Source organism: Drosophila arizonae, chromosome 2 (assembly GCF_054131065.1).
Source record: "Drosophila arizonae isolate 15081-1271.41 chromosome 2, UAZ_ARI_1.0, whole genome shotgun sequence".
Taxonomy (NCBI): domain Eukaryota; kingdom Metazoa; phylum Arthropoda; class Insecta; order Diptera; family Drosophilidae; genus Drosophila; species Drosophila arizonae.
Genome location: NC_142922.1, coordinates 21,882,899 through 21,908,306, shown reverse-complemented (window position 1 = coordinate 21,908,306; position 25,408 = coordinate 21,882,899). Strand labels below are relative to the sequence as shown.

The 25,408-nt window shown below is 39.1% G+C and overlaps 1 protein-coding gene across 3 annotated transcripts in view; it reads right to left on the bottom strand.

The window, feature by feature from the left end:
- pnt (ETS transcription factor pointed) overlaps positions 1-25,408 on the bottom strand; it is a 59,230-nt gene that overhangs the window by 9,200 nt on the left and 24,622 nt on the right. For 2 of the 3 annotated variants that reach the window (XM_089462439.1, XM_018018497.2), the window contains 3 exons: positions 16,234-16,350; positions 15,682-15,885; positions 14,127-14,348 (listed from right to left, as the gene is read on the bottom strand). In XM_089462439.1, coding sequence (XP_089318565.1) covers positions 14,127-14,348; positions 15,682-15,885; positions 16,234-16,350 — 543 coding nt within the window. Of the gene's footprint in view, positions 1-14,126; positions 14,349-15,681; positions 15,886-16,233; positions 16,351-16,451; positions 17,351-25,408 lie in introns of those variants that run through there. The other variant, XM_018018498.2, reaches the window with a different exon arrangement.

Genomic DNA, 25,408 nt, shown 5'->3' with positions numbered 1-25,408 from the left:
TGTCTTCTCTCACTCACTACTCACTCTTCGGCTGATGCGGCTTGTGGCACTAATGTAAATCGGATGTCAATGCAGCGTGATGTGTATATAAATTATAAGAGAAAGATGGAAAGATAGACAGAGTGATCGAGAAAGACAGAGAGAGTGAGAGAACAGGCTAGCATGCGCATGCTTGTGTGGAGAATCCACTTCAATACAGAACCTGTTAGAAGCCAAGCTAAATAAATAAATAAATAAACTGTTAGTCTGCAAAACGGAAGGAAATCATAAACACAACGTAGTAGTTGTTGGTTGTTAGTTGTTGTTGTTGATGTTTTGACACGCATACTATCATAATTACAGCTGCACTTGGGCAGCGACCAACCCAACGCCCCACACACTCTCGCATACACACACACACACCTGTTGCTGCTTCCGTGCAGCGGTGGCAAAAGAAAATATCAATTTTCTACGTAAACGTGAAGCTGGCCAAGATGCGTCCGCAATTTAACAACATATATAGAGCAGCATCTCATGCGATACGAGTACGTAGACTATTGGAGATTGTGTACCTGCATTTTGACAACAAAATAAACAGATGCAGCTCTAAAGATATGCTTTGATTGTTAGACTTGTAAACAACACACACACATACAATATACAAACAAGAGAAGCTGCAGCGACAGCAGCAGCAGCAGGAGCATGAGAATGAGGATGGTCATTGGAATGGGAATGGGAATAGGAATGGAAATGGGTCTGCGTATGCCTATGAGAGACTGCCTTGTGTGTTGCATTATCTTCGCAGCTCCTTGGCGCGCATGTAGAGCGGAAATGAAACCAGATACTTTGATAGAGCGCTGCCAAGGAGTCGCTCTACAGCAGCAGCAGCATCATTGATCTTCAGCTCTGATGAGGCAAAATGTAATGATCTGGCCATAAATGAGGCTCGGTTATAAATATTATTGATCTTGGTACTTGCTCGTACTTGAGCCGCTTGATTAAAAATGCTGCTGCAAATTGTTGATCTTGGGCTCAAATGCCAACTACTAAAGGAAGCGTTGCTCTTGACCAGAAAGCTGACGTCGAGTCGTCTATGAGCTGGGCATGTGTTGCATTCCAAGCAACTTCCTTAGAATTCAAGTACAGCCAAGATCACACACAAGCTTAGACTAAAGTCAGTTTTAAAAACTTTAATTACTGTAATTTTAGTTTTATCCTATATTTATATAAACAAGCAAAGTCAGCTAATTGTGGGAAGCCAGCCACGTATCAATACTAACTGATCTGCATTCATTTGCTTTTGCATTAGGAGTTGTGTAAGATATATTTCGTTTGCTAAGAAATCTCACTCAAATTACAGAAAGTATATTTGAAATTCTGCAACAGGAAGTGGCTGTCAATCAATCAATCAGTCTTCAATCAGAGCCAGCTCGTAAGTTATGGATCTGCCTGGGCTTGGGTTGGCTTGGCTTGATCTGCAGCCGTCGGACCTTCAACTGTGGACAGTTGGTAAGTCCTAAAAATTGAGTGACTCGCTAAATGGCTCATTTAATACCGTTTCTCACTGAGCACAGAAGGTGGCATGCGGTCAGCAGCAACAACGCCAACAACACCAACAATAGCAACAACATCAACAATAACTGCAATGTAAAGCATAAACGAATGAACCTGAACCTGAACCCTGCCAGAACTCAACTCCAACGGCTGGCTGAACGTCAAATTGTGCACCTGTCCAACTATCACCATGACTACGAAACAACAGCAACAACACTAGCAGCAGCAGCAGCAGCAGCAACAAAATTCGGACAACATATGTGCCCTGCGGCGAGTAAGAGAGTGCGAGAAAGACAGCGACCCCAGGCTGAGTGAGGCCTGGACAACTGTTGTGTGTGCCTGAGTTTGCGCATTTTTTTCCAACGTAATTCGTAGCCAGATTGTGTGCCACACACACACACACACAGACATATGCATGCAGAGAGACGCACGCAATCACCCACACATTTCCGAGTTCTGGTTCCGAATTGTGAACGCTGTGAGAAAACTGTGTATTGCCTGGACGAAACAGACTCTCACACACACACACGCAAGATGCAGCCAGGCGATATGGGAATAGAGGATATTAGAATGTCAGAGCGCAGGCGAAGGCTCGCCTCGGTCTGGTGCAGCTACCTGCCAGGCCACTTTGGCGCTGGCATTCTCGGCTTGCCTAATTTACTTGCGCCGACGCATTGTCCTGGACTGCAGCCAAATCAGATGTTTGCCGTCTCTTTTCAGCTGCTGTCGGCTGCACTTGTGGCACTCATTCATGAAACTGAAATCTCTACCACTTGCTTGAGCTAACAAACAAAAGGCACTGAACTGAATGGTGAATGGTGTTTAGGGGCCCCTCGGGGCCTTCAAGGTATCGATACGGAACTAAAGGAAGTAAATTACCGGATGTTGTATTCTCATTTGCTTGTTGTTCTTTGTGATTCACCGAGATATCCTGCGGCTTTTGTGCACTGCGGCCCACAACAACCTTGCTCATTTGTCATGCCGTTCACTCGGTTCTCTCTTGTTCTTGACGCTATTCGCATGAAATGACCAATAATAAACCTTGCCCGTCGGTTCCTCTTCTTCTACTTCAGTTTTCCTTTTTTTGGCAAGCCATCAAGACACACACATCGACGACATAGATGTATATTTATATATATATATATTTGGCTGCTCATTAATTGCACGTATGCAATTGCTTTTTAATAGCCCGCCTCAGACATGCTTTGCGCAATGTTTTCCCACGGCTGCTGAGGGTAGCATAAGTTCTATGCTCTTTTTTTCATAAACTAAAATGCCATGTTTGATAAATTACACGACAAATGTACAACCCACGACTCGCGTTCCAGCTCATTGCGCCTCAATGTTTCGTCCTGCCAAAGGATAACATTGTGGCGTGGGAGACACAACTTGCGAGTAGGTAAAAATTGCAGCAAAATAAATAAATAAGTTTTGACAAAATATGAATGCTGACAATAGGTAATAAGTTTGTCAAAGACTCATATATAGGGCTGAAGAGAGAGAGAGGGAGAGAGAGAGAGAGGGAGAGAGAGAGGGAGAGAGAGAGGGAGGATAGCTTAGCCTTAAAGCTCAAGTGTTGTGCTATGTTTTTAGAAACTTCAACTGTATATTCCCAAATAATATACCATGAGTCTGGTATTCCAGAAAAACTTTTTACAAAGCGGAGGCTTAGAAAATCCACTTCAATTACCAAAGCTAGATTTCTGAGACTTGGATTTCTAAGGCTCATTTCTAAGCTGTAATTAAATCAATTCTATTACATCTACTATAAACTCTAATAGGCGTACACAAGAGCTGCAGGACCCAATTGCCGACTATGCCTAAGTGTTTCCACCCTGTTGCCTTATCTATGCAAATGAGCTGGATAGCCTGGGCCATATGCGTGCGCACTAGAGTCTGGGCAAACAGGAGAAAAGTGGCGAGTATGGTAAACAACAACAAGCGCTGCAAATGAAACAATACGAAAACAACATCAACAACATTAACAGCAATGGCAACAACAAATCAGCTGCGCAAGCGCACAGATCAAAAGGTAAAATGCCGACAGAAAAAAAATGAGCAGAGACGGGATGGGCTCTAGCACTTCTCTGGGCTGAAATTGCAAAGGCCCAGACAAATGAATAACAAAAACAAAAAAAGAGACAAAAAATTAAAAGCTAAAACAAGCTGAAAATTCAAATTTATTTACACTTTGACGCATTTAAAACAAAGAGAGCGAGAAAAAATAAGACGAGCTAAATAAAAAAAAATACAAATAAAAATAAAACAAAAACAAATAAATGAAACGAAGCCAGACCAACAACAGCAACAACAATACGCATAACGATGTGAAAATTAAATGTAAAAGCCAGCGACAGCGGCAGCAAAGAAAACGAAAATAAAGTAAAGTCAGAAAAGAAATACAAATGAAAATAAAAATAAAAATAGGCAACTAGCGGGACGGTAAACTGATAAAAATCAAGAGACCAACTTTTGCACTGAATTTACGAGCCCGCAGCCCAAATTGCATTAGCTTACGAGAATGAGAATTTTCCCACGTTGTCCAGAGAGACCGAGCCCGAACCCGCTCTAGTCGCTCAGGTGCTGGTTGAATTTGTCCAGCAACAAATTAAAACATTTTTCAACTTTTTTCGTTCTAAAAATTCCAGTTCAACAAATTGTAGCAGGAGCAGGACATAGTGGCCCAGGACCTGTCGGTGGTTGGTTTTTTTTCTGTTTTCTGTTTTTACTGATAGCCATCAAGTTTGTGTGTGTGACCCACCCCGAGGGAATGTTGCACTTGCTGCAGCCACTGCTGGAATTCAGCTGGATGGGCGCACCCTCACCCTCTCACCCTCACGAACTTCAGTTCGCCGCTCGGCGTCAGTGGCCCTCATTGAAGTTTGGTTTCCCCTCGTTTATTTGTTGCATTTCCACATAATTTTGTTATTTGTCTGTCGAGTGACAAGTGTTGGCATCAAATGTTTTCAGTGCCATTGGTTTTGCTTTCTGTTCCCAAGGGTGTTGGATCAACCGAGTGCCACTATGGACAATTAGCCAGGGGGTAGTTTACTGTTCACTGCACCAAGGTCACCCGACGACCTGTATTTAGAAACTTCGTCCATTTCCACTTTAAAGCTGTGCAAGCTGGAACTATGCAACATTCGTGTGATATTTTAGATATAAAACTATCTTTATTGAAGAAAAGTACCTTTAAGATACGCCTATTTGTGGCTTGCAGTCGAATAATTACAACGCAAAACAACTTCCTCAAGATACAAAATTATCTTTAAGTTTCATATGTATCCCTGGGATACAATTATATCTTATAGATCAAAAACATCTTTAAGTAGCAATCGCACCATATGCAAATATATCTTTAAGATATTCAATCACTTTACTATATAAAGCAGCCAAGCTTTATTTATAAGAAATATACCAAGTATCTTACAGTTACAAATCTATTTCAAACCTATAAGCGCATCAGAAAGAAATTCAGTTTATACTGCATTTATTGTACAAATAAACTATTGAATCAAAGCATTTTCCATTCAAGTCTAGCGAATAATGCGATTCTCTGGAAAACGGCGAAAAATGAAAAATTCACACAATTCAATTAGCTGGCGGCCACGAAATTGCGTTAATGAAAATTGCAAATAAACAACAACAACAAATGCATTGCAAATGGGGAAAAGCCAAAAAGCCTGTTGAAAACTGTAACAGCGGAAATATGCGAGGAAATTGCAAAGACGCTGACTGACTGATGGGCGCCAGCTCTCAGACGATGGGCGGCCCAACAATCCGGGCGTCAATATTTGGGGGAGTTGGCCCGGAAATTGTGGCTGGCAGAGTCAGGTTAGCCAAAGCCGTTGCTGAATGAGTGGCCTGAAACACGCTCAAGAATCACTATATTGAAGAAACAATAAATGTCATAGACAAAGGCAAACGAAGGCGCTTACAAAATGATTTTCGTATTGCTCAAATAGCAAAACCTAGATTTTGCCTTTAAGCACTTAATTTGCTATAATTGAAGCTGTTTTCAACATATTTATTAATTTGTGTGCTTCAGACTTGAAATTCGCATTAATAATATAATTAATGAAACACACACACACACATACAGGAGCAATGGCAGAAAAAAGCGCAGCCTCACATCCGGTCAACATTTTGTCGCCATTGCCGTCTCTCTTTCGCATGTGAACTCTTTTGTGGCAACAGCAAAAAATACAAATAAAGCAGAAATTAAAAAAAGAGGTAAACCAAATTACACGAAGCTCTTGCACAAAAAAGACACACACCATCGAACTAATAGTGAGATATAAGTATATACGATATATGTACATATGTAGACGTATATAGAGGCAGCCGTAGAGTGAAGTTGAATTCGGAGTTGAAGTCTGCTCAGATGGCCCGTTGTCCGTTGTTTAGTTAAGCGCAAATCTAAAACAAGTTACAGTTCATTCATTTCCATTCATTCATTCAATCGTGCAACGAACCGGCTTTGGGTGCCCCATTCATCGAGCGGATGTTCGCGTAGTTCTTTTAGGGGGCCTCAGCCCCAGTCCCAGCCCCAGCCCCCGCTCCAGTTCCAGTTCCAGTTACAGCTCTCAGTCGACGTCTTAGTCTCTCAATCTCAATCGGTGCCCCAAAGACGATTTCCCCCACTAAACACACTCACGAACATAATTCGATTTTATTTATTTTTGATTCGTTTGCCGGAGTTAATAATTATAAATTGGCGTATGTTGGCCAACTGGACAGCAAAAAAGTTACAGATACATTTAGATATCTGAGCATGTGCTTGTCTATCTCGCTATCCCTCTATCTCTCTCTCTAGCTCCCTGTGTGTGTGTGTATCACAATATTTCTCCATTTTGTCGTTTTTGTTTGCCTAATTCTTAATGATGCATAAAGTGCTTTGCTTGTCGCTCTTTGGCCGTTGCTTGGCAAATCAAATGTTGAAAGTTGATTGCAAATTAATTGCCAAGCTGCCCCCATGCAAGATTTCGATAGGTTTTACCAAATGCTTTTTGCAATGCCAACAGTGAATAGATCTTTGCAATTAGCTATGCATAATCTAAATGGGTTAATTTGCGCATGTGGCAAGTTTTTGTTTAGGTCATCCAATAAAAACTTTGAAAATTATTTTTAGTTCATATTTTTAATTGAATGCGAAGAGCACTTTAAATGCAGTCAAACAATAAATGTTTCTTACCATTAAAAGTCATTTGCGTAATTAATTTATATAATTACAATGATTAAAGCTTTGAGTGAATAAATGCTATTTATTGAATTGAACTTTTTCAAACTTATTGTGGATACGTTTCAATGATTCGCATTGCTTAGCAACCAACAGAAACTGTGCTTCGCTCTGGTTCAGTGCGCAAAAGAGTTTTCGTTAGAAATGACGAGATATTTATATAAAAAAGAGATCTATTATTCAAAATGAAATTTATTCGTATATGATATAAATTTTAAGCACAGCGGGAAACACGTTCTTTGAAACCGGAGATAGAATTTATTTATTACTGCAAGCTGCAAAACGAAGAAATGTATTTAAAGAAAAATCAACTGAACCGTACTAAATTTTGACTTTAAAATTTTGTGTTATTATCGTAATAATTTTTTTTTTTTTTTTTTTTTTTTTTTTTTAGCAAGACTTAACTGGAAAGCAAAAATACTTTAAGTATCAGATTTGTATATAGGAAATTTAGTAAATTATTTTTTCATTAAAGTATAGTGAGGGAAATAAAAAAATATTTTTGTTAAAATTTACAAAAATTCAAAATTAAATATTTATATAAAATTTATATATATATATATATATATATATATATATATATATATATATATATATATATATATATATATATATATATATATATATATATATATATTTATATATTTATTTATTTTATAAAACCCTATTCCAATTTTGTGTTTTTGTTTTCTATAAATTTTTTTTACTTACATATTTACATATATCTTTTTTCCTCTTCCTATATATATATATATATATATATATATATATATATATATATATTTATATATTTATTTATTTTTATAAAACGCTATTCCAATTTTGTGTTTTTGTTTTCTATAAATTTTTTTTACTTACATATTTACATATATCTTTTTTCCTCTTCTAAATATACTTATTTGATTAAAACATTTTTAATTCAATTTTCTTCTTTAGTTTTATAGAGAGTTAATAGTTTGTATAGCGATATATATAGTTTATCACAAATTGCAATAAAAGTTCAGGGTAGTTCACAGCACAACTGTGAATAGATTTTAACAGCTTATTCAGTCGCAGCTAGTGTTACATATGAATGCAACTATTAATGTATTCGTACATATGTATGTATACTGCTATGCAAGGCAATTCGTATCTTTCGTCGCTGCGTTTCGTTCATTGCCTTTGGCTCTGGTCGATGTTGCTGTTGTTGTTGCTGTTGCTATTAGCGGCTTTCGCATTATACAATTTAATGTTTAATTTTTTCCCCGAGCCAAAAACAACAACAACTAGCAACAAAAAGTCCAACTCACAGTTGCCGTTGATGTTGTTCTTTTGAATGTTCTTTGTTTTAAATTAACTCGACCGTAACGCTTTTCTATGGCGTAAATTTACATCTACGTACGTAACGAAATAAAACGAGCACAAAAAACAGAAAAAAATCAACTGAAAACTGAAAAAAAAAGGCAGCTCGAGTCCCAACATCGAGGAGACGCCGTCATCGTCACCGGCGTCGACATCAACAATGGGTATATAAAGCCAAGGTATATACGTATATAGAAAAATCTACTGGGTAGACGAATATTGCCAGCATAGTTGAGCGCGTTGCCTCAAAACCCATTTGAATTTTTAGCTATGAATACGTAAAGCCCGCCGCGTCGAGGGGTGCAGCAAACACACACACACACACTAAGAACATATTAGATCCAATGCCAGCGCTTGGTGTTGCCTTTGGCGCGCGTCAGATTCAGCTGAATATATGATAATAAATTAAACGAAATCCACTGCGAACATTACAATGTGGCAGTAGCTAACTAACTGCCGATCGCACCAACCACACAAAGAGAGAAAAAAAGGCTAGAAAAGGGAAACCGCATAGCTGCAACTCCCCCAATACGCGAGAGCAGAGCAAAATTCTAGGTTGTGCGGCTTTTGAACCATGCAAAAGAAAAAAAAACTGAAAAATACCATTAAGCCGAAACCGTTCACTTGACTTTTCACAGCTTGGCGCGCTCTGCCACCACCACCAGCACCAGCAGCAGCACCACCAATAGTTGACCAACGAAGCGCGCAGGCGCACAGTACAAATCTTCCACTTCAACTCTGTTGCGACTATGTTAATTAGCAGCAATGTGATTTCTGGCTTGAAGGCCTCCCAACCTGGCCCTAACCATTGTTGCTGCGAGAGTATGATTAATATGCTATTCTAAGTGTAGCCTCTGCCATGGCCTGAAGTGGGCGCATTAAATTCCGCTAAATGCTATAATAATATGCCTGATGTCCGATGCTAACATCTAGTGGATGCCCCAGTAGCTAATTCCCATTTTAATTTTTTTTTCCTTCTACTCAGCTTTGCTTTGCCTCGCTGCAGAAACAATGGCGTTAAAATTAAAAACGAAATTTAATTTTATGACCTTAACAAATTTGCAATCAACATAATTCTGTTGAGTCGCAGTTGTTATGACTGAAGGGCCCTATGTGCTCCGACTTGGCCATGGTGCGTGGTTCGTATATTAGCCGGGCGTCTTTCAATCTATCTATCTGTCTCTGTCCCATCTCGTCTTCTGACCGTCGCCATGTTCTGCTTCGTTGCCACATAATTTGTGGGAGGTGAAAATTGTCTTGCGTTAATGGCTGAATTTAGAGTAATTAATATAGGCGGATGGCTCTAAAGGTTCATTTTATTTATTTTATGTGCCTTACATTGTATGCTAATCAACAGGTAATCATGAAATCTAAATTTATGTATATGCCCTTTTCTGCGATTCTCGGAATTAGCCCAACATTTATCTAGGGCGTGACTATCAATCATTTAAATAGATCACATGTTTACAAGTCTGTTTCAATAATCAATCAATAATCTAAGTGCCTTTCTCGCTGATTCTCAACCATAAGGAATGTACATATGATCCTCATTTACTTCCATCAATCATTTTTATAGACTTTGCTTGCAAGTATATATGACTAAACAATAGATCATTTTTGAGCCGTTCTGTGTGATCTTTATATGACCAACAAATAGATCATTTATGAGCCGTTCTCTGTGATCTTTATATGCAACACATTGCAATGCCCCTTCTATACATACCCATAGTACTTTATATGAAAGCATTGTGGTAAACAACAAATAGCATATATATGCACCTTTCTCCGCGATTCACAAACGTTATTAAGTTAAATTAAATCTTATTTGACTATTAAGGTCTAGATAAAGCTCTTGATATTCTTTCAATTTAATGAGTTGTTTGTAATTACATCTTTCAGTTCAGCTTTTCACACCGTTTCTGGCAAGCAAATGCAAAGTAAATTGACCTTAACTTTTTATAAGCCCACACTCACACACACACACAGACGCAGACACACGCACACACACATATGCTTGTAGACATGTGTAAACAAGTACTCGTGTAATCTGTCACATGCAAAGAATTCCATTGTCGCTTTCAAAATCAACAAACTGTAACTAAACTAAAACGCTTGGCACACACTCAAGACTCCACAACTGTCACAAATACACTCACGCGAGTGCTCGTACTTATATTCGCGATCGCCGCCAGAGTTCACAGCAAGACATAAGTATGTGTTGTATATGTGCGTGTGTGTGACACGCAATATGGCGATCAGAGGCGTTAGTTCTGACTCTAACCCCGTGGCATGGAGTAGTTGAAGGTGGAGATGGGACGTCTGTATGCGCACTCGAATGTATCTACAAGTCAAATATGCATTAAATGTGTCATTTCGTGTGGCAACAACCTACGCGCGGCACGAGCAAAGACACTGCTCGCTTGGCCAGGCGATCTGAAAAGCGAATGGAGCACTCACCAGGCTAACTGACAAACTGCCTGACTGACTCTCGGGTCTGTCTGATCGGTTGGCTGGCTGGGCTGAGGTTATATGCCGACATCGGCATGATGTTGCTTTTGCTGTTGCTGTTGCTGATGATGATGAACATGAATCAACAGCCACACACAACGGCAACAATGGCAACTCTTCAAGCTTGGACAAACATTTCACGCATCAGGCATTTTATTGTGTAGAAATATATGTATAGCTATACATATGTTGTTATATATATATATATATATATATATATATACATCTATAAACTATGCCACCAATAACAATCTGCAGTGAAAATAGAACAAATTTTTCGCAAAAAATTCGTTTAACAATAGACGAAAGCAAGCATAGCGTCGCTTGGGTGTCGAAAGGTGGCTGGCCTTTCCTCGCTCAGCTGTAAGGGCTTCCAATTAAGCCAAGCTAACATATGATTCTGACCAAATCTTTGCAATCCGCTGAGAGAACAATAAGCGAAGGCAGCGCTAATAAAAAAGAAGAAACAATTTTGCGTGCAAATATCTAAGATACACTAGCCCAGATGCGCTCTCAAGCAAAACATTGAAAGACCCTGGCTGTCCATACAGCCACCAATACTCGCGCAGCTATAATCATATGTGAGCTATCTGTGAGTTATTGTATCTGGGCGTTTTGTACACACTGATGACTAAGCGTTAGCTGTACAAAATTGATTCGAGAAAATCTAAAGAAAATCATCACAGAAGGGAGTTGCTGCATCGAAAGTGATCTGTATTGAGGCAAGAGCTCTGACGTCGTCGTATGCCACATAGCACCTCAATCTAATGCGTTCCAGAATGTAGCCAGTAATTCTAAATCATTCAGCATGAATTATATAAATACATATGCATATGTATTATATATTTATTGAGAGTGACATATATAGTTATATAGTATATCGACTCTGTGCATGTGTTCAGAAATTGCTGCCCGATGACGAAATTCGAAGCGTTTTCAACTTTTTTGCGCTTCGCTGGGTTTCGGTTGTAGGTGTTGCTTGACTTTGCTGGATGCCAGTCAAGAGCTGTAGGTGCGGGCAGGGGCAGCTCAAATTAAAACAAACTTCACAAAAGAATACACAGTGTATAAGAAGAAGAAGAGGAAGAAGAAGAAGAAAAGTAAAAGAAACGACCATAAAAATAAATTCAAGTTAGTAGCTGGGCGTTCATGACACTGTTTCTTGGTTCTTCGACTGTTAAATTTGGAAAACCCTTGGCAAGGCATAAACTCAATTTTAATGGGCACAATTAATCATAATTTGTTTTAGTTTTGATGGCGATATACGATTTTCGTGGAGAGGCGCTTTTAATTGCCATTTGCGAATGTCAAGCCGAGATCCGCCAGCCAGACGAACACCTGGTTGGTATAAATATCAAGACTTCATTAACATTAATTGCCAATGCACTCAAGGACTCGAGTCAAAGTCCAAGTGTCAACGGGGCAATGGCACTTCAGTTAACATATCCCTTCAATTCCCAAACAATTTTCACACAATCTTAAGCTGGAGTTTCACGGAGACGTGTACATAAATTCATGTATGCAAATGGTCAAACTAGAGATGGGGCGATGGGGCGACGGCCGCGGAGTGCGGTGTGCGGGTCAGCTTAAACATCAATAATATGTAAATGCAGCAAATTAATGACTGACAAAAAGACAATCGAAACGAATTAAGCAAACAACCTACAAAACCAGCAGGAGGGTTCTCCAGACCCAAACACCGCACGATGACAAGCCGACTCGCATAATTTGTATGCGGGCAAACGATCCGCAAGATGAGAGTCGACAAAAAAAAAAAAAATAAAAAAAAAATACAAATTAAATAAAACACAGTCACATGCGGCTCGCCGTCCATATACAAAATTATTGAATCAAATTGAAGACGTTCGCGACTAACAGAAACCATTTAAGACCGAGCACTATCCACGATTTACGATCAGGCATTAATATAGAATTTAACTTGGACTGCCTAGAAGTGCTACAGTTAGTCTACATTTAACGATCAGAAGAGTTGTTTAACTAACTGAGTGAGTTGGAGACAGAACGGTAAATTTGAAGACTTAACTGTTTGCATAAATCTGTATAATGTAACTTGAAGATCGACAATTGACAATGCTGGAATATAACCATTGAAAGTGCATATATAGCCTATATTGTTTTCTTAGCCCTGACGTTAAGTATCATTGGTCCAGTATTTATATATAAGTAATACTTTTATGTACATATGATCTGATCAATTGCTGCCTGTTAACATTTATAAGTTATTTAACATTAACATAGCTTCCTTTATAGACATTTTTCTATATATACCATAACTATGTTTGCTACATCTTCAACTTGACTTTGAGAAGCGTATGCTAAAGTCGTCCAAGTTGTTTAAAGGCACTCATTAAAATTAGTCTTTTGTCAAATTGGTTGACTGTTTCATTAGCTGCGCACGCTTATGGCTACGCATATGGAAATATGTGTATAAATATATATAACATTTATGGTCATAATGTGTCAAAGACCATAAATTCAATTAATTTATTATAATGTCAACAGCAGCAGCCAGTCGACTAACTGTAACTGCAGCTCCAGCTAGGCAGTGGGCAGAGGGTTTTCAATAATAAAAAATGAATATCTGTGGCGATGGCGCATGCTTCATCATGTTAACACTGGCTCAGCAGATGCCGCTGTCGATGCCGCTGCCGATGCCGATGCCGATGCAAATGAAGCTAAAGATGCTGATACACCGATACAGATGCAGATACAGATACAATGCGAAAGATACAATGCATTAATGATGCGACGCTGTCGCTCCAATTTGTACGGCAGGCAGCGCATTTAATAAATGTATCTCAAGCTGTGTGCCGCGGGGTCGCCGCATGCTCCGCCTGCCGCCTGCCGCCTTATATGTAAACAAAATTAAATGGATATTTAGATATGCTGTCGACGTGGTCTCCGGCAGCCTACGCTGGCGCCGGCCGCACCGACACCGCCACCGACAACATTTAGCTATTTGTTTTAAAATTTAATTTCCGTTTCAATTTCAATTTCACATAAATAAATTAAAAGCCAATCCAAAAATACAACAAATAAAAGCAGCTCGCACTCCGCACTCAATGGATTGCAGAACGCATTAGCGATTAATAAAGATCTGGATATGCCCATTGCTGCCATACATAATCGTAATCATCGATCGTAATCGGTATCCAAATTCAAATTCAAATACAAATCATAGTCGTAGTTGTAGTCGTAGTCGTAGGCAGCTCCAGCAAATTATTGCCGAAATAACATTCCGCCGGATGCACTAAACATATGCCAATCTATCTAGAAGATATCTACATACTTGAATTTCATGGGAGGATGTGCCATAAACAACTTGGATGGCTTAATGATCATCACATGTCATGGATTTGACACTAATTGTGGCAACAAATCTGTTCTATATATTTATGGTTCGATATTCAATTTGTATCTTACAGATACAATCTGTTTGCGTATCGCATGGGCTTGTGTATCTTATGGCTAATAGTTTACTTACCGTTGTGTGGCATGGCAGGTGTCGGTGTGTGGTAGCTGTTGCCCTTATCACTGCTTGCCGCCGTTGTCGCATAATCCATGGACAGGCGACTCGCAATGCTGTTGTTGGAGACGGGCGTTGTGGCCGGCGTCGCTGCCTGGTAATTGGATCCGCAGAGCGAGCTACTGGCAGACGATTCAAAGGAATTGCCATGCACAATATCCTCATTTGGTTTTTCACAATCTGTGCAAAGGAAATTCAATTAGTTCAACAATGTTTTCATTACCTTATTAGGGGCTCGACCTAAACTAAAAGCTTTTTTTTAGGTTTTTAAATTCAATATGTTTATGAGAGCAAAAAAAATTTTAAGCTCGGCCAAGCCAAATTCGTAATGGACCGAGCACCACCGGACAGGAAGCAACGTGCAACAAGCAACAGGTAACAGGTAACTGGCAACAGGGTTTGCAAACCCCTTTCACAACTAAGTTAGTAGCCAACATTCCGCCCCAAATCAATTTGGTCCTTGATTTCGTTAGCGTTTGCCCCACGACTTCCGCCCAGTCAGCTGCCAATTTGGCCTGTAGCTTTACGGCCAGGTAAACCTAGTTTGTTCAAGCGCACAAAAAAGGACGATAAAAAGGACCTGCGAGCTCGTGTGATTTAATAAAATCGTACAACATATTTTAAAATATTCAAAAAAAAATTAACTCCTATAAATAGGGTGCGTAAATAAGAAGAATTGAAAAAGAGCATATCAAACAAGGTAAAGTATTTTTTTTTTTCAATAAAAATAAGTTCAAACATATAATTGAGCAAATAATAAATGTGTTTGCAATAAAGCAGAATGGTTCTATATACATATGTTGGTTCTATAATATGTCTGTTGGTTTATTATATATGCTGATTTTATATGCGCAAAGTTATTTAAAATATAGCGTAAGCTCTAACAAATTGATGGGACTTGTTAGTGTTAGCTAAGGGCTTGAGGAAGCCTCTAAAAAATAATCAAGACGTCTACTTTGTCATTCGACGTCAGATGACAAACTCGAGCGCCAACAAATTATTTTAATTAGCTCCAAAAATCTCTATAAATTCATAATTAAATGTCAAGTCTTCTGACACATTTTAAAAGCAAAACTATATAAAATTATAATAACTATTAATTTGTTTGGTCACACATATTTTACAATTAAAAATAAGCTTTATTATTGATACTCTAATCATGTTGGCTTCAATAAGAAAGCTAATAAGCGATTGCCTTTCATTATTTTAATTGATACTAAAATCTTGTCTCAGTTTTTTATGTGCCATAAACTCTCTGAAATGCCCCCTTAAATATTAATATTCAACTAATCTATTTATAATTCAAAATTGAATAATTCTACATATCTTTCAAATCTCTTGCGGACCCAATTAAATTATACTAGTTTTCATATTCGAAACAGCCAATTATTGAATGAATATTGTATTCGAAGAGGGCAATATTTAGTAGTTTCTGGCTGACTGATGACTGAGTGATTGACTTAATGTGTGACTGGCGCCAGCACTTGATGTTGGGTGCCTGTCACGTGCTCACCTTTTTGTAGTATATCCAAATGCTCCCACAGAATGTCGCCCGTGAACGCCGGCGTTATGGCCAGGAATTTCTCTTTGCCCAGCTCGACCATCTCACGACCGGTCATTTTGCAGAACGGGCCCAGGTCCATGGAAAGCAACGAGAATTCGTTTTTGGCCCAGTTGAGCCAGTAGATGACATGCTCCTCCGTCCATTCGCGGGGATCTGAAATGAATAAATTAACAACATGAAAATACGTAATTCGATTAATAAACATTTTCTAATGCCGCATTCATCGCTTGTCTAATTAATTTTTATTCGTATTTTTATTGTTATTATTGATGTTGTTGTTGTTGTTGTTGTTGTGCGTGGGAGCGCTGTAAACCAAATTTCATTTCTAAGTCTATTGCTGTGGGAAACGATTAATATTCATTTATGATCACGTCTTTGTATGGAACTGTTTGTAAATTATTATTTCATTGGCGTTGCCAATGCAACCAATTGAAGTTTAGACAAGTGCATGGGAATGAATGAATTCGTTAGTTCAAGCACTCCGACTGAGCTGCTGCTTACCTTTGGTTATATTACAGTTCTGCACCTCCTTCTCCCAGGAGGCAAACGAGGCTTTCAGCACCTCGTTCACCTTGCGATTCGTGCCAGGCGTGAGGGGCGGCAATGCTGTGGGCACATCTGCAAATCAATTGAAGGAAATACAGATTAGTAATTATGTTCTACAATATATATTCAGAGGCTCTACTATATAGTTATCCTAATTATATCTAATCAATTACCTCGCAGTTTGCCATTGCTCGTGTGCAGCTGCTGCAGCTTGTGGGCTTTCAGGTGAAATTTGCTTGTTAAACTTTGATAACTATTGCTGAGAATCGTTTGGTGATTGTTGTTGTAGTTGTTGTTGCTGTTGCTGTTGCTGTTATAGTTCGCCGATCGCAGCGGCGGCAACATACGACAATCATTCCAATCGATCCATTCGTTTGTCATAATTTAGCAGTCACAACAGTTCAGAACTGCCTAAATGAATATGTAAGTATCTTGTTTATGGGTTAAGTATCGCTGTGCTCTCTTGGGTGTCAGAAGTCAAACCAATTAAAGATCACTCGTATCGCACACACACACACAAACACAAAGGGTGGGCAGCCAGCGATCGCTCAATTCAATTGCATTCAATTTATTGGCGTACAAATCAAAGCAGCATCAACAAATTTGACCCGAAATGTCAGTGAAAGTCGCGACCCTTTCGCCTCGTTTGATCTTGTAGATACAAATGTATCTGCTGGTTGGTTACTCTTCTTGTTTGCAATGCACATTTAACACAATTGATTGGCTGGCATTAAACACTAATTAGTCATCACAGCACTACTATTAACTTATTAGATGTGATTATTGCCTAGGCAACGAGTGTTGGCTTTATCAGTTGCGTTGCTTTATTTGTCTTTTACATAGAGATCGCACATACATGCACGCACACAAACAGATGCAATCGCACACAATTGAGCACATATACACACATAGCGTACATAGTACACGCGCGAGCAGAGCGATAAGATTTATTTAAATTTATTTAAGTAAAAATGTACGTTGCACAATGCACAACAAAAAAACGAAACTGAAATAAATTTTGTAACTGGTCTCTGGTTCTCTGTGTATCTATTGGATTGCTGGATTTGTGAAGCCAAACTGAAACGAAACGATCGGGTCGTCCGTTGGGTATCCTAAACAACGAGAAGAAACGAGCCAGAGAGACACAGACAGAAGCGCAGAGCGCAGAGCGCGAGAGTGAGAGCGGAGTGCGCAACAAGTGGAATTGAAATGCCAGAGCTAGCGTCGTAAATCTGAGAGCGAGGCGAAACGAGTGGAATTCATTCACAAACGAAACTGTTTAAACAGTGCTACGTGCGAGCGTAAGAACTGGGAGAGCGCATGTTTAGCTATATGCGTGCGTGCGCTCGTATGTGTGTGTGTGTGTGTGGAACGGAAACGGCCATCACATCGTGCCGACAACAACAACAGCAGAGCAACAGCTACACCTAGTAAAACAACACAACAACAAGCTGTTTGTTTAGCAATGAGAAAAAAAATCGCTTGGAATGAAAGCCAAAGCAAACAACAAACAAAAACAGGCGAACGGCAAAGGCAGGCAACAGGTGACACTGCGTACAGGGTGTAACAGGTGCACAAAAGTCAACCCGCAAGTGTGTGCAAAGTTCAAAAGCTCTGCCTACTGCTAGCTGGCCTCACTCTCTCTCACTCTTTCTCTTCGTTTATCTCTATCTGCATATCTTTTACTGGCAAAAAGCACTTTGGCAAAGTGAACAAACGCGATCAGGTGACCGAAGTAGCTGCTCAATATTCCTACACACACATGCATACTTACGAGTGCATATGTACGATGTACATGCATGCATGCTTGTGTGTATGTATGCACCTCACATATGGCAAACCTTCTCAAGTTTCCTTACACACATTGCAGGCAGAGAGCAAAGGCAACAACAGCAACGGCATCGCATTTATGAATGAATTTCTTATGTTGCCTTGCACGCGCATTCTCGTTCGAAAAAAACTCCAGCCACAGACAATGAGACAACAACAAGAAGTTGTAGAAGAGAAGAAGAAGCGACGCGTCGGCTCGTTTTCTTAACGTCAAAAATATATACAAGAACAACAACAGCAACAACAACAGCAGCAGCGACAGCGACAGCGGCAGCAGCAGAAGAAACAACAATGATCGACGTCGGCGTCGCCGCTTCCGCTGCTTCCGTTTGCTTTGCCTTCCATTCGTATCGCTATCGAACACAGGCCCGTGGTAAATAATGTATGTGAATGTGATAAAGCAAAACGGCTAGGAGAGCCGAAACGCAGACGTTGGGACGTAGGCAGAGACGAAGACGGCGACGGCGACGGCGACGGCGTTGCCAACGGCAGCGACTCGCACAAATTATAAGTACGATGTATACTATATAGGCGAGTATATAGAAAGGAAGGAGAAGGAGAAAGAGTAGGAAAACAACAGCCAGAAGATAGAGCTATTATGACAACGCGACCAGGTAAATTTATGAATGAAACAAACGCCCGATGCGGCGTCGTGTTTCGAGTCTATGAATGAATTGAAATTACGTGCGGCGACGTGGCTGACAGCGGGCAGCGGCGCTGAGATCATTTGGTCATTATCACAAAACCGCATATAATTGGCGACAAACGCAAGGGGAAACCCCACCGCAACACTCAAATAACACACACACACACACACAGATACATAGAAATATACATATTTATGTATATGAATACAAATGTACAGAAATATGCATTATGTGAGAATGGGCCTTCGAGGTGGGCGCATCTGCGTGTTCAAGAAATGGCTTAGCTTAACTTACACAGGTAGCTACACATATTTGACATTGCAAATGTTTATGTATGTTGTATGTGGCATGTCTTGCGACTAGTTGGCCAAAAGGGAAAACTCTTTAAAACGCAGTAGTTACAACTTTAAATTACAAAACGTCTGTGCGTGTCTAAAATTCATTATGAATTACCTGCTGACTGGCCCATCATACAATGCCTTGATGGAGTTCCATGGCCGGGGCCACACACACCACAACGATCAGACGGCTTGGGTGTTGCGGCCTATGCCAGGCTACGGCTACATTCCTGGCCAATGGCCAATGGCTTGCATGCTAGCTGAGATGCGGTTGGCAATCATCAGACATATCTGTACTTATGAGGTGTTCATTGTTCGCTCTTCGCGCTCCGAACTAGGTCAATCAAATCATTATAAGCAGCACGACGATGAAGAAGTCAAGATGCGAAGCTCCAATCAGAATTTTCATTCAAGTGGGTTAGCTTCAAACTTTGGCAGACTCTTGATACAAATGTATCATTATGTGTGTGTATGTACATGTGTGAGCTTATGACTTTCTTGATTAATAGCTCCTAATCATCTTTAAGCTGCATGGAAATGTCATGGGATATTGGCCATATCTTAGCTAAAGAATTACTAGAATTACTGGCATCACTATAACTAATAGGGTCTACATTCAAAATGTCACGTAGTCCATAAAAATAATCCTCAAGCTTTATGCAAACTAATCAAGGCTTGTGAATGAACTTGAATTACGCCCAGTGCTCAATGATTCACATTAAGTATTTGACTCCTTATCTTTATTTTCTTATTACTCTTCTCATTTCTCTAGTTTTCGCTATATGATTTTTTCTACATGCGCATTTTACGCCTATGACGCTTATCAAAATTCCCAGAAAGTGCGCCGCCAAGGAAATGGAGTACTCGCAAAAAATTTATTAGTGCAGGTTATTTTAGTGCTTATCAATACTGATAAGGGCAATAACCAAAAGAAAGTAGGCCAAAAAACACAAAACTTCAATATACTATATTGTAATATACTATATTGAATGTTAAGTGTTTCTAAATTAGTTTCTGTTTAATCGAAATGCGGAAGTGAAAGATATCTGTATGTCTGTCTGACTGTCTGTCATGTGGGAACTTTCAGTTCGAATGTGTGCGTGTGTGTTTGGCACGCGTGTGAACAAGTTGACTTCCGGTTGTAAAAACGGCAAATGTGGTCGTTATCTAACATAACGGAAGATTGGCAATTTATTTAAAGTCCACTTTATAGTGATTGGCAATTTCTTAGAATTTCAGCGCGCAACTCTCTCAGCCCAACTTGAAGCAGCTCGAGCGATTTGAAAATTCTCAAAATTCAAATAAGAATTCGCGATAACCGGAAGAGCTGAAGTTAACAACGGAAGTTATAATCAATATTTGTTGATATGGTATCAATATGTGAAGCAAATTCGAAAGTATTTCTTTCGCTAACTGCTCAGAATTTTAACTTGCTTTTGATTTAGTTGTACGAGCAACTGAAATCAATTAAATCATTTGCGGGCACATCCTTATAGCTGTGCTCCAGCCCCAGCCCAGCTACAGGTGGAGCGACGTGCAGCAGACAACACGCAGCCATGCCCCAGCCAAATGGCAGCCACAGGCGAACGAACAGCCAGCCAGCCACAAAGCGAGGCAAATCAACAACATTATTAAGTATTTGCTATTGACTTCCGGTCGTTAGATATTTCATTACCAACATCGAGCTGGAGCTGGTGTTGGAGTCAACTGGAACTGTTGGCTCAAAGTTGGGGTTTCTGTTTGCACAAACACACACCCACAAAGAGACAAGTAAAGACAAAGTGCTCAATTTTATTAAATTGTAAAAGTTCTCGGATAATAATATAATGTGAAATGATCTTAGCTAAGATACGCTGCACTTATCGACTGCAGCGAATCTGTCTCGCATCTAATTGAAAACAGTTTAGCAAGCACATCATCTGCCTTCAATGTCCTGTTCTCTGTGCCTTCAATGTCCTTTGATTTTAGCTTAAGGCACCTCGGGCCATACAAGGCTACTTTGCAACATTTTTAAGCTAATTTGATTCCATGCCAATTGAAGTGAACCACAACAACTGCCAATTAATGGAGGTGTGGCCAGTCGCTGACATTCAAGGATTTTGCTTTTAAGATCTTTAAACATAAATTACGTCCATAAGGGAGCGATAAATAAAAGTTTATGTAAATACGAATTGAAAGTGAGGCAAAATGAGACAAGTTCTTGGAAAAGTTCACAAAGGCATACATAATTAGCGACAGATTAAATACTCTTACATTAAATATTATAGTAAGCTGAATTTGTAAATGAAAATGTTCGTTAGGCTTTTATACTATAGGATTCTAAAAAAAATTCTAAAATTCTAAAATATTAATAAAATGGTAAAAAATAAAATTAAATTAAATTAACTTGTATATAGAGGAGATTTGAAGAGTGCAGAAAATAAGTAAAATTATATAAAAGTTCAACAAAATATTTAAAATAAAATATGATAAAATTTTTATTGAAGAACTTCAAATTTAAAATATCAATAAATATCTATTACTACTATACCACTGTATCTATTACTACTATACCACTCTACTTACTACTATACAACTATTATATGGTTATTTCCCAAAATTTCTAGAGTATTCACGTTTCGGCTATGGCTAAAATCAAAGCACAAATACTTGCTTAGTATAGACTGTTTTATTTTTTACTTTGCCTTGACGCTTCGCTTCTACGAAAACCTTATATGCAGTTAAGTTTCCTTAATATCAGACAAGAAATACAATAACAACATCAATTCTGGATAAAACGGGGAGCCTTCAGAATTATATTGAAAGCAAATAAATCAAATAATGTGCATCCAAATTACGACAAAGCACACACAGAGGCGTTTATGCACACACATATATATTTATATAAATAAATATGTATGCATGACAGGCTGTCTGGCTGTCTGATGGTGCGGTGGGGTGTTTAATTTTATATATTTTTCATTTTTCTTTTGTCTCTCACTTTTTTTGTTTTTGTTTTTTATTTTTTGCTTTTTATTTCGATATGAAAATAATTGCAGGAATTGTGTGAGACGACGTCGTTTGGCTGACAAGCAGCGCCAAACCAACGGACAGATACTTGTTGTAGTTGCAGTTGCAGTTGTTGTTGCACTTTAGCAGCTGAAACAGCAAAAGCAAGTGCAGGAGGAGCAACAGCAGCAGCAGCAGCAGAAACAGCAGCAGCAAAAGACAGAGAAATCCAGCCAAAGATGTGGCCCTGGCAGAGAGCTGAGTTGTCGTATGAAACTTACTACACCGGAAATATAAAATTACACACTCAACACTTAAATTGTGTATGCCCGCCTCTCTCTCTCTACACGTGAGTGTGTGTGAGTCGGTGTGTGCGTGTGTGTGCTTCTCACATGTTGCATGCTGCACTGAAGATTCTAGTGGCTCGCACGGTGCGTGCTCCGCCAAACAGGGTGCAAAACGATCGAACGTTTCGAATATTTTCGTGTAAGCGAACAGAAAACAAACGTAATAAATGATCAAATTAATTGCGAATTTGATGAGGGTTAAAAGCCATGGAAAAATGTTGCACCTGAGCTGTGCGTTAATTGAACATTTAAGCAATAACAATTGGTATACACATAAATGAATTACGCTCTAAATCTAAGCTCTCATTTGACCATCAGCTCGCAGAGACAATGGAAATTCGCAGAACATGAAATTCCCACGCACTTGAACTTGAAATTTCTTTTTATTGGCGATCCTTTTTTACATACATATGTATTAAGAAATGTTTGTTTGCTTTTTGGCAAAAGATGAAGAAACCAACCGAAAATGAAGAATGAGGCGACTCGAATTACAAACACATATTCGTCCTTTTTGTCGAGTCCTTTCAGCACGCTCAGCCTTTACCTGCTAATCCCCCCAAGGAGTGAAGCAATCCCAGCATCTTGATGGGATTGTAGATGAGGTGAATACCCTGCATAGCTGTTGTTGGGTCGGCATGCTCGACCTCTCCGCCAGCATGCATACAATTTAATCTGAAAGCGACTATCACTTACTCCAAGCTGCCTGAGTACGTTTCAATGCCCCGATCAAGGACTCGTCGCTTGGCGTCTGGCTCCAAGAGTCGTGGGAATACGAACATTTTTGGTTTCCTTTCTGCCTTTGGCTTAATTTTGCGCTAAATTCTCAAGCTGCTTCAGTTGGGTCTTTTGCACTCTTTTTCACGCTCTCCGTCTCTCTCTCTCTCTCTCTTTCTCCCTCTGTCTCTTATTCTGGTGCTTGTCTCCCCTCAATCTTTTAATTCATTTCATTTTTTGTCTGCCTTCAGTGCGCTACTCCCACTAAGGCTATGCGAAAATTTCAGTAAAAACGACTCGTCCGCCAACTGCTTAGTCACCTGACCAGGTAGCAGTCCGAGAGTAATTGCTTGACCGTTGACGAAAGCTGATAACAAAGCCGCTCAATGTCTGGCCGCCACCATCGAGGGTAGCTATCGAGCCTGGCCATAGGGTTTCCCCCCCGAGTCCATATATTTGTTTATATATTTATGCTCAGATATAGCGCGATAACACCGGAGATAGAGCAGTTTCTGTTTCTAAGAATTACTTGCATTTCTGTGACTAATGCCGCGCTATCATCAAAACAAGTCCCAATAACGCGCTGTCTGCGCATAGCATTAGCCCTTGGCTGCACTCACAATGGCCAGGCATTTAAATCCAATTTGCGGGGAACTATCTTCAAGCGACATTCCTCTGCTCTGCCAGCTGCTGCTGTTGCTGCTTTAATTGTCGTCTTTCAATTTTCATTTGATTCAATTAGCCTATGGAAATCTGACAAAAAATAAAGAAGAAGCCCTTTCGAAAGAGCTGTGCGCGTGCGCATTGCGTTGACATCTTTAATTGTGCGTAGTTGGTCAGTTAATCAGTTCGTCAGTCAGTCAGCCAGTCAGCTCTTTAATTAAGGGTAGGCGGTACAAACACCATGTCTAATTGCATTTGACTGAGGGTAATAAAAGCATTATAATTATTTATGGCGAGGCAAACTAAGTTCATATTGCAGCTGAATTACTGCCTTCAAATTATATTTAAGCTCTTCAATTCCAATCTTATAAATAACATTAATGAGTCATTTTTATGTAATCCATTTATCAGTTATCTAAACCTGCTGTGCTGTTTGTTTGTTTTTATTTTTCTTTTATAAGCGATTTCTTGATTTTCCCAGAAATTTCACATAGCAAATTCTACAAAATATTAAGACCAATTAAGTTATTTTTGAATACAGCGCTTTTTTCCAGCTAAGTAGGTAACCGTATCTTAAAAGACAAATGGCACACACACACACGCTCACTAAATACTCACAGGAATAAAACATGCCCAATAACAACAACAAGAACAACAACATTACCTATAAAAAATGTTTATTTAGCAAACGATCAACACAAAATACAATTTATATAGACAGGCCAAAGTCAATCGATAGCTAGAGAGGTATTGAATGTGTTTTTGTGTGTGTATGTGTGCAGCGCGTGTTTATGAACACTGGAAATCCCCAAAAAGAGAGATGGAGAGAAAAAAACACACGAATACAAACAGAACAATTGTAGCGTTGAAGCATAGCTAGATGCAGGGCAGAGAGATACCCTGTAAAAATGTTGAGTTAAAAATTTGAAATTTTGTATAGAACTATTAAAGATATTAGAAAGGTACGAAATGAGGAATTCTTAGCCGTGTGGAAACTAAGAAATTAAGAGCCTAATACAAGGACTAGTTTAATCTTAAAAAAAAAATAAATAAAATAAAACTAGAAGTAATATTTCACTTATTTTCTTATTAATCTATATATGTCAAATTGAAAATATAAAAGATATTTTCTAGATCCATAAAACAAATTGCAATGATAAATGATTCAAACTTCTATAAAATATAGATTTCTGACTGACTGAAAACATTTAAATTTTAGCTCAAATCCACTCTATTAAAGCAAGAAGCACTACCCCATCAGCTGACTCCACACAGGGTATGGCACAACAATCAGCTCCAAACCATTTTATGTAATAAAATTGATGATCAAACGAAAACTCTCACATGAATGCATTGGCAATGATCGAGGCGAATGGGGGCGGGGTATGCGAACGGAACTAAGATCAATCGTCAAATAGTTGGATTTCGTTTTTCGATTTCATTCTTTTCTCTTTTTGGGCTCTTGCTAAAAGCGAAATAAATTCATTTTTAATATGTGTATGCCATAGGCAAGGCATTATTGTTTTTCATATTTGTACAGCACAACTTTATGGGTATTTTGTTTCAGCAACAACAGCAACACTAATAACAACAACAACAACAT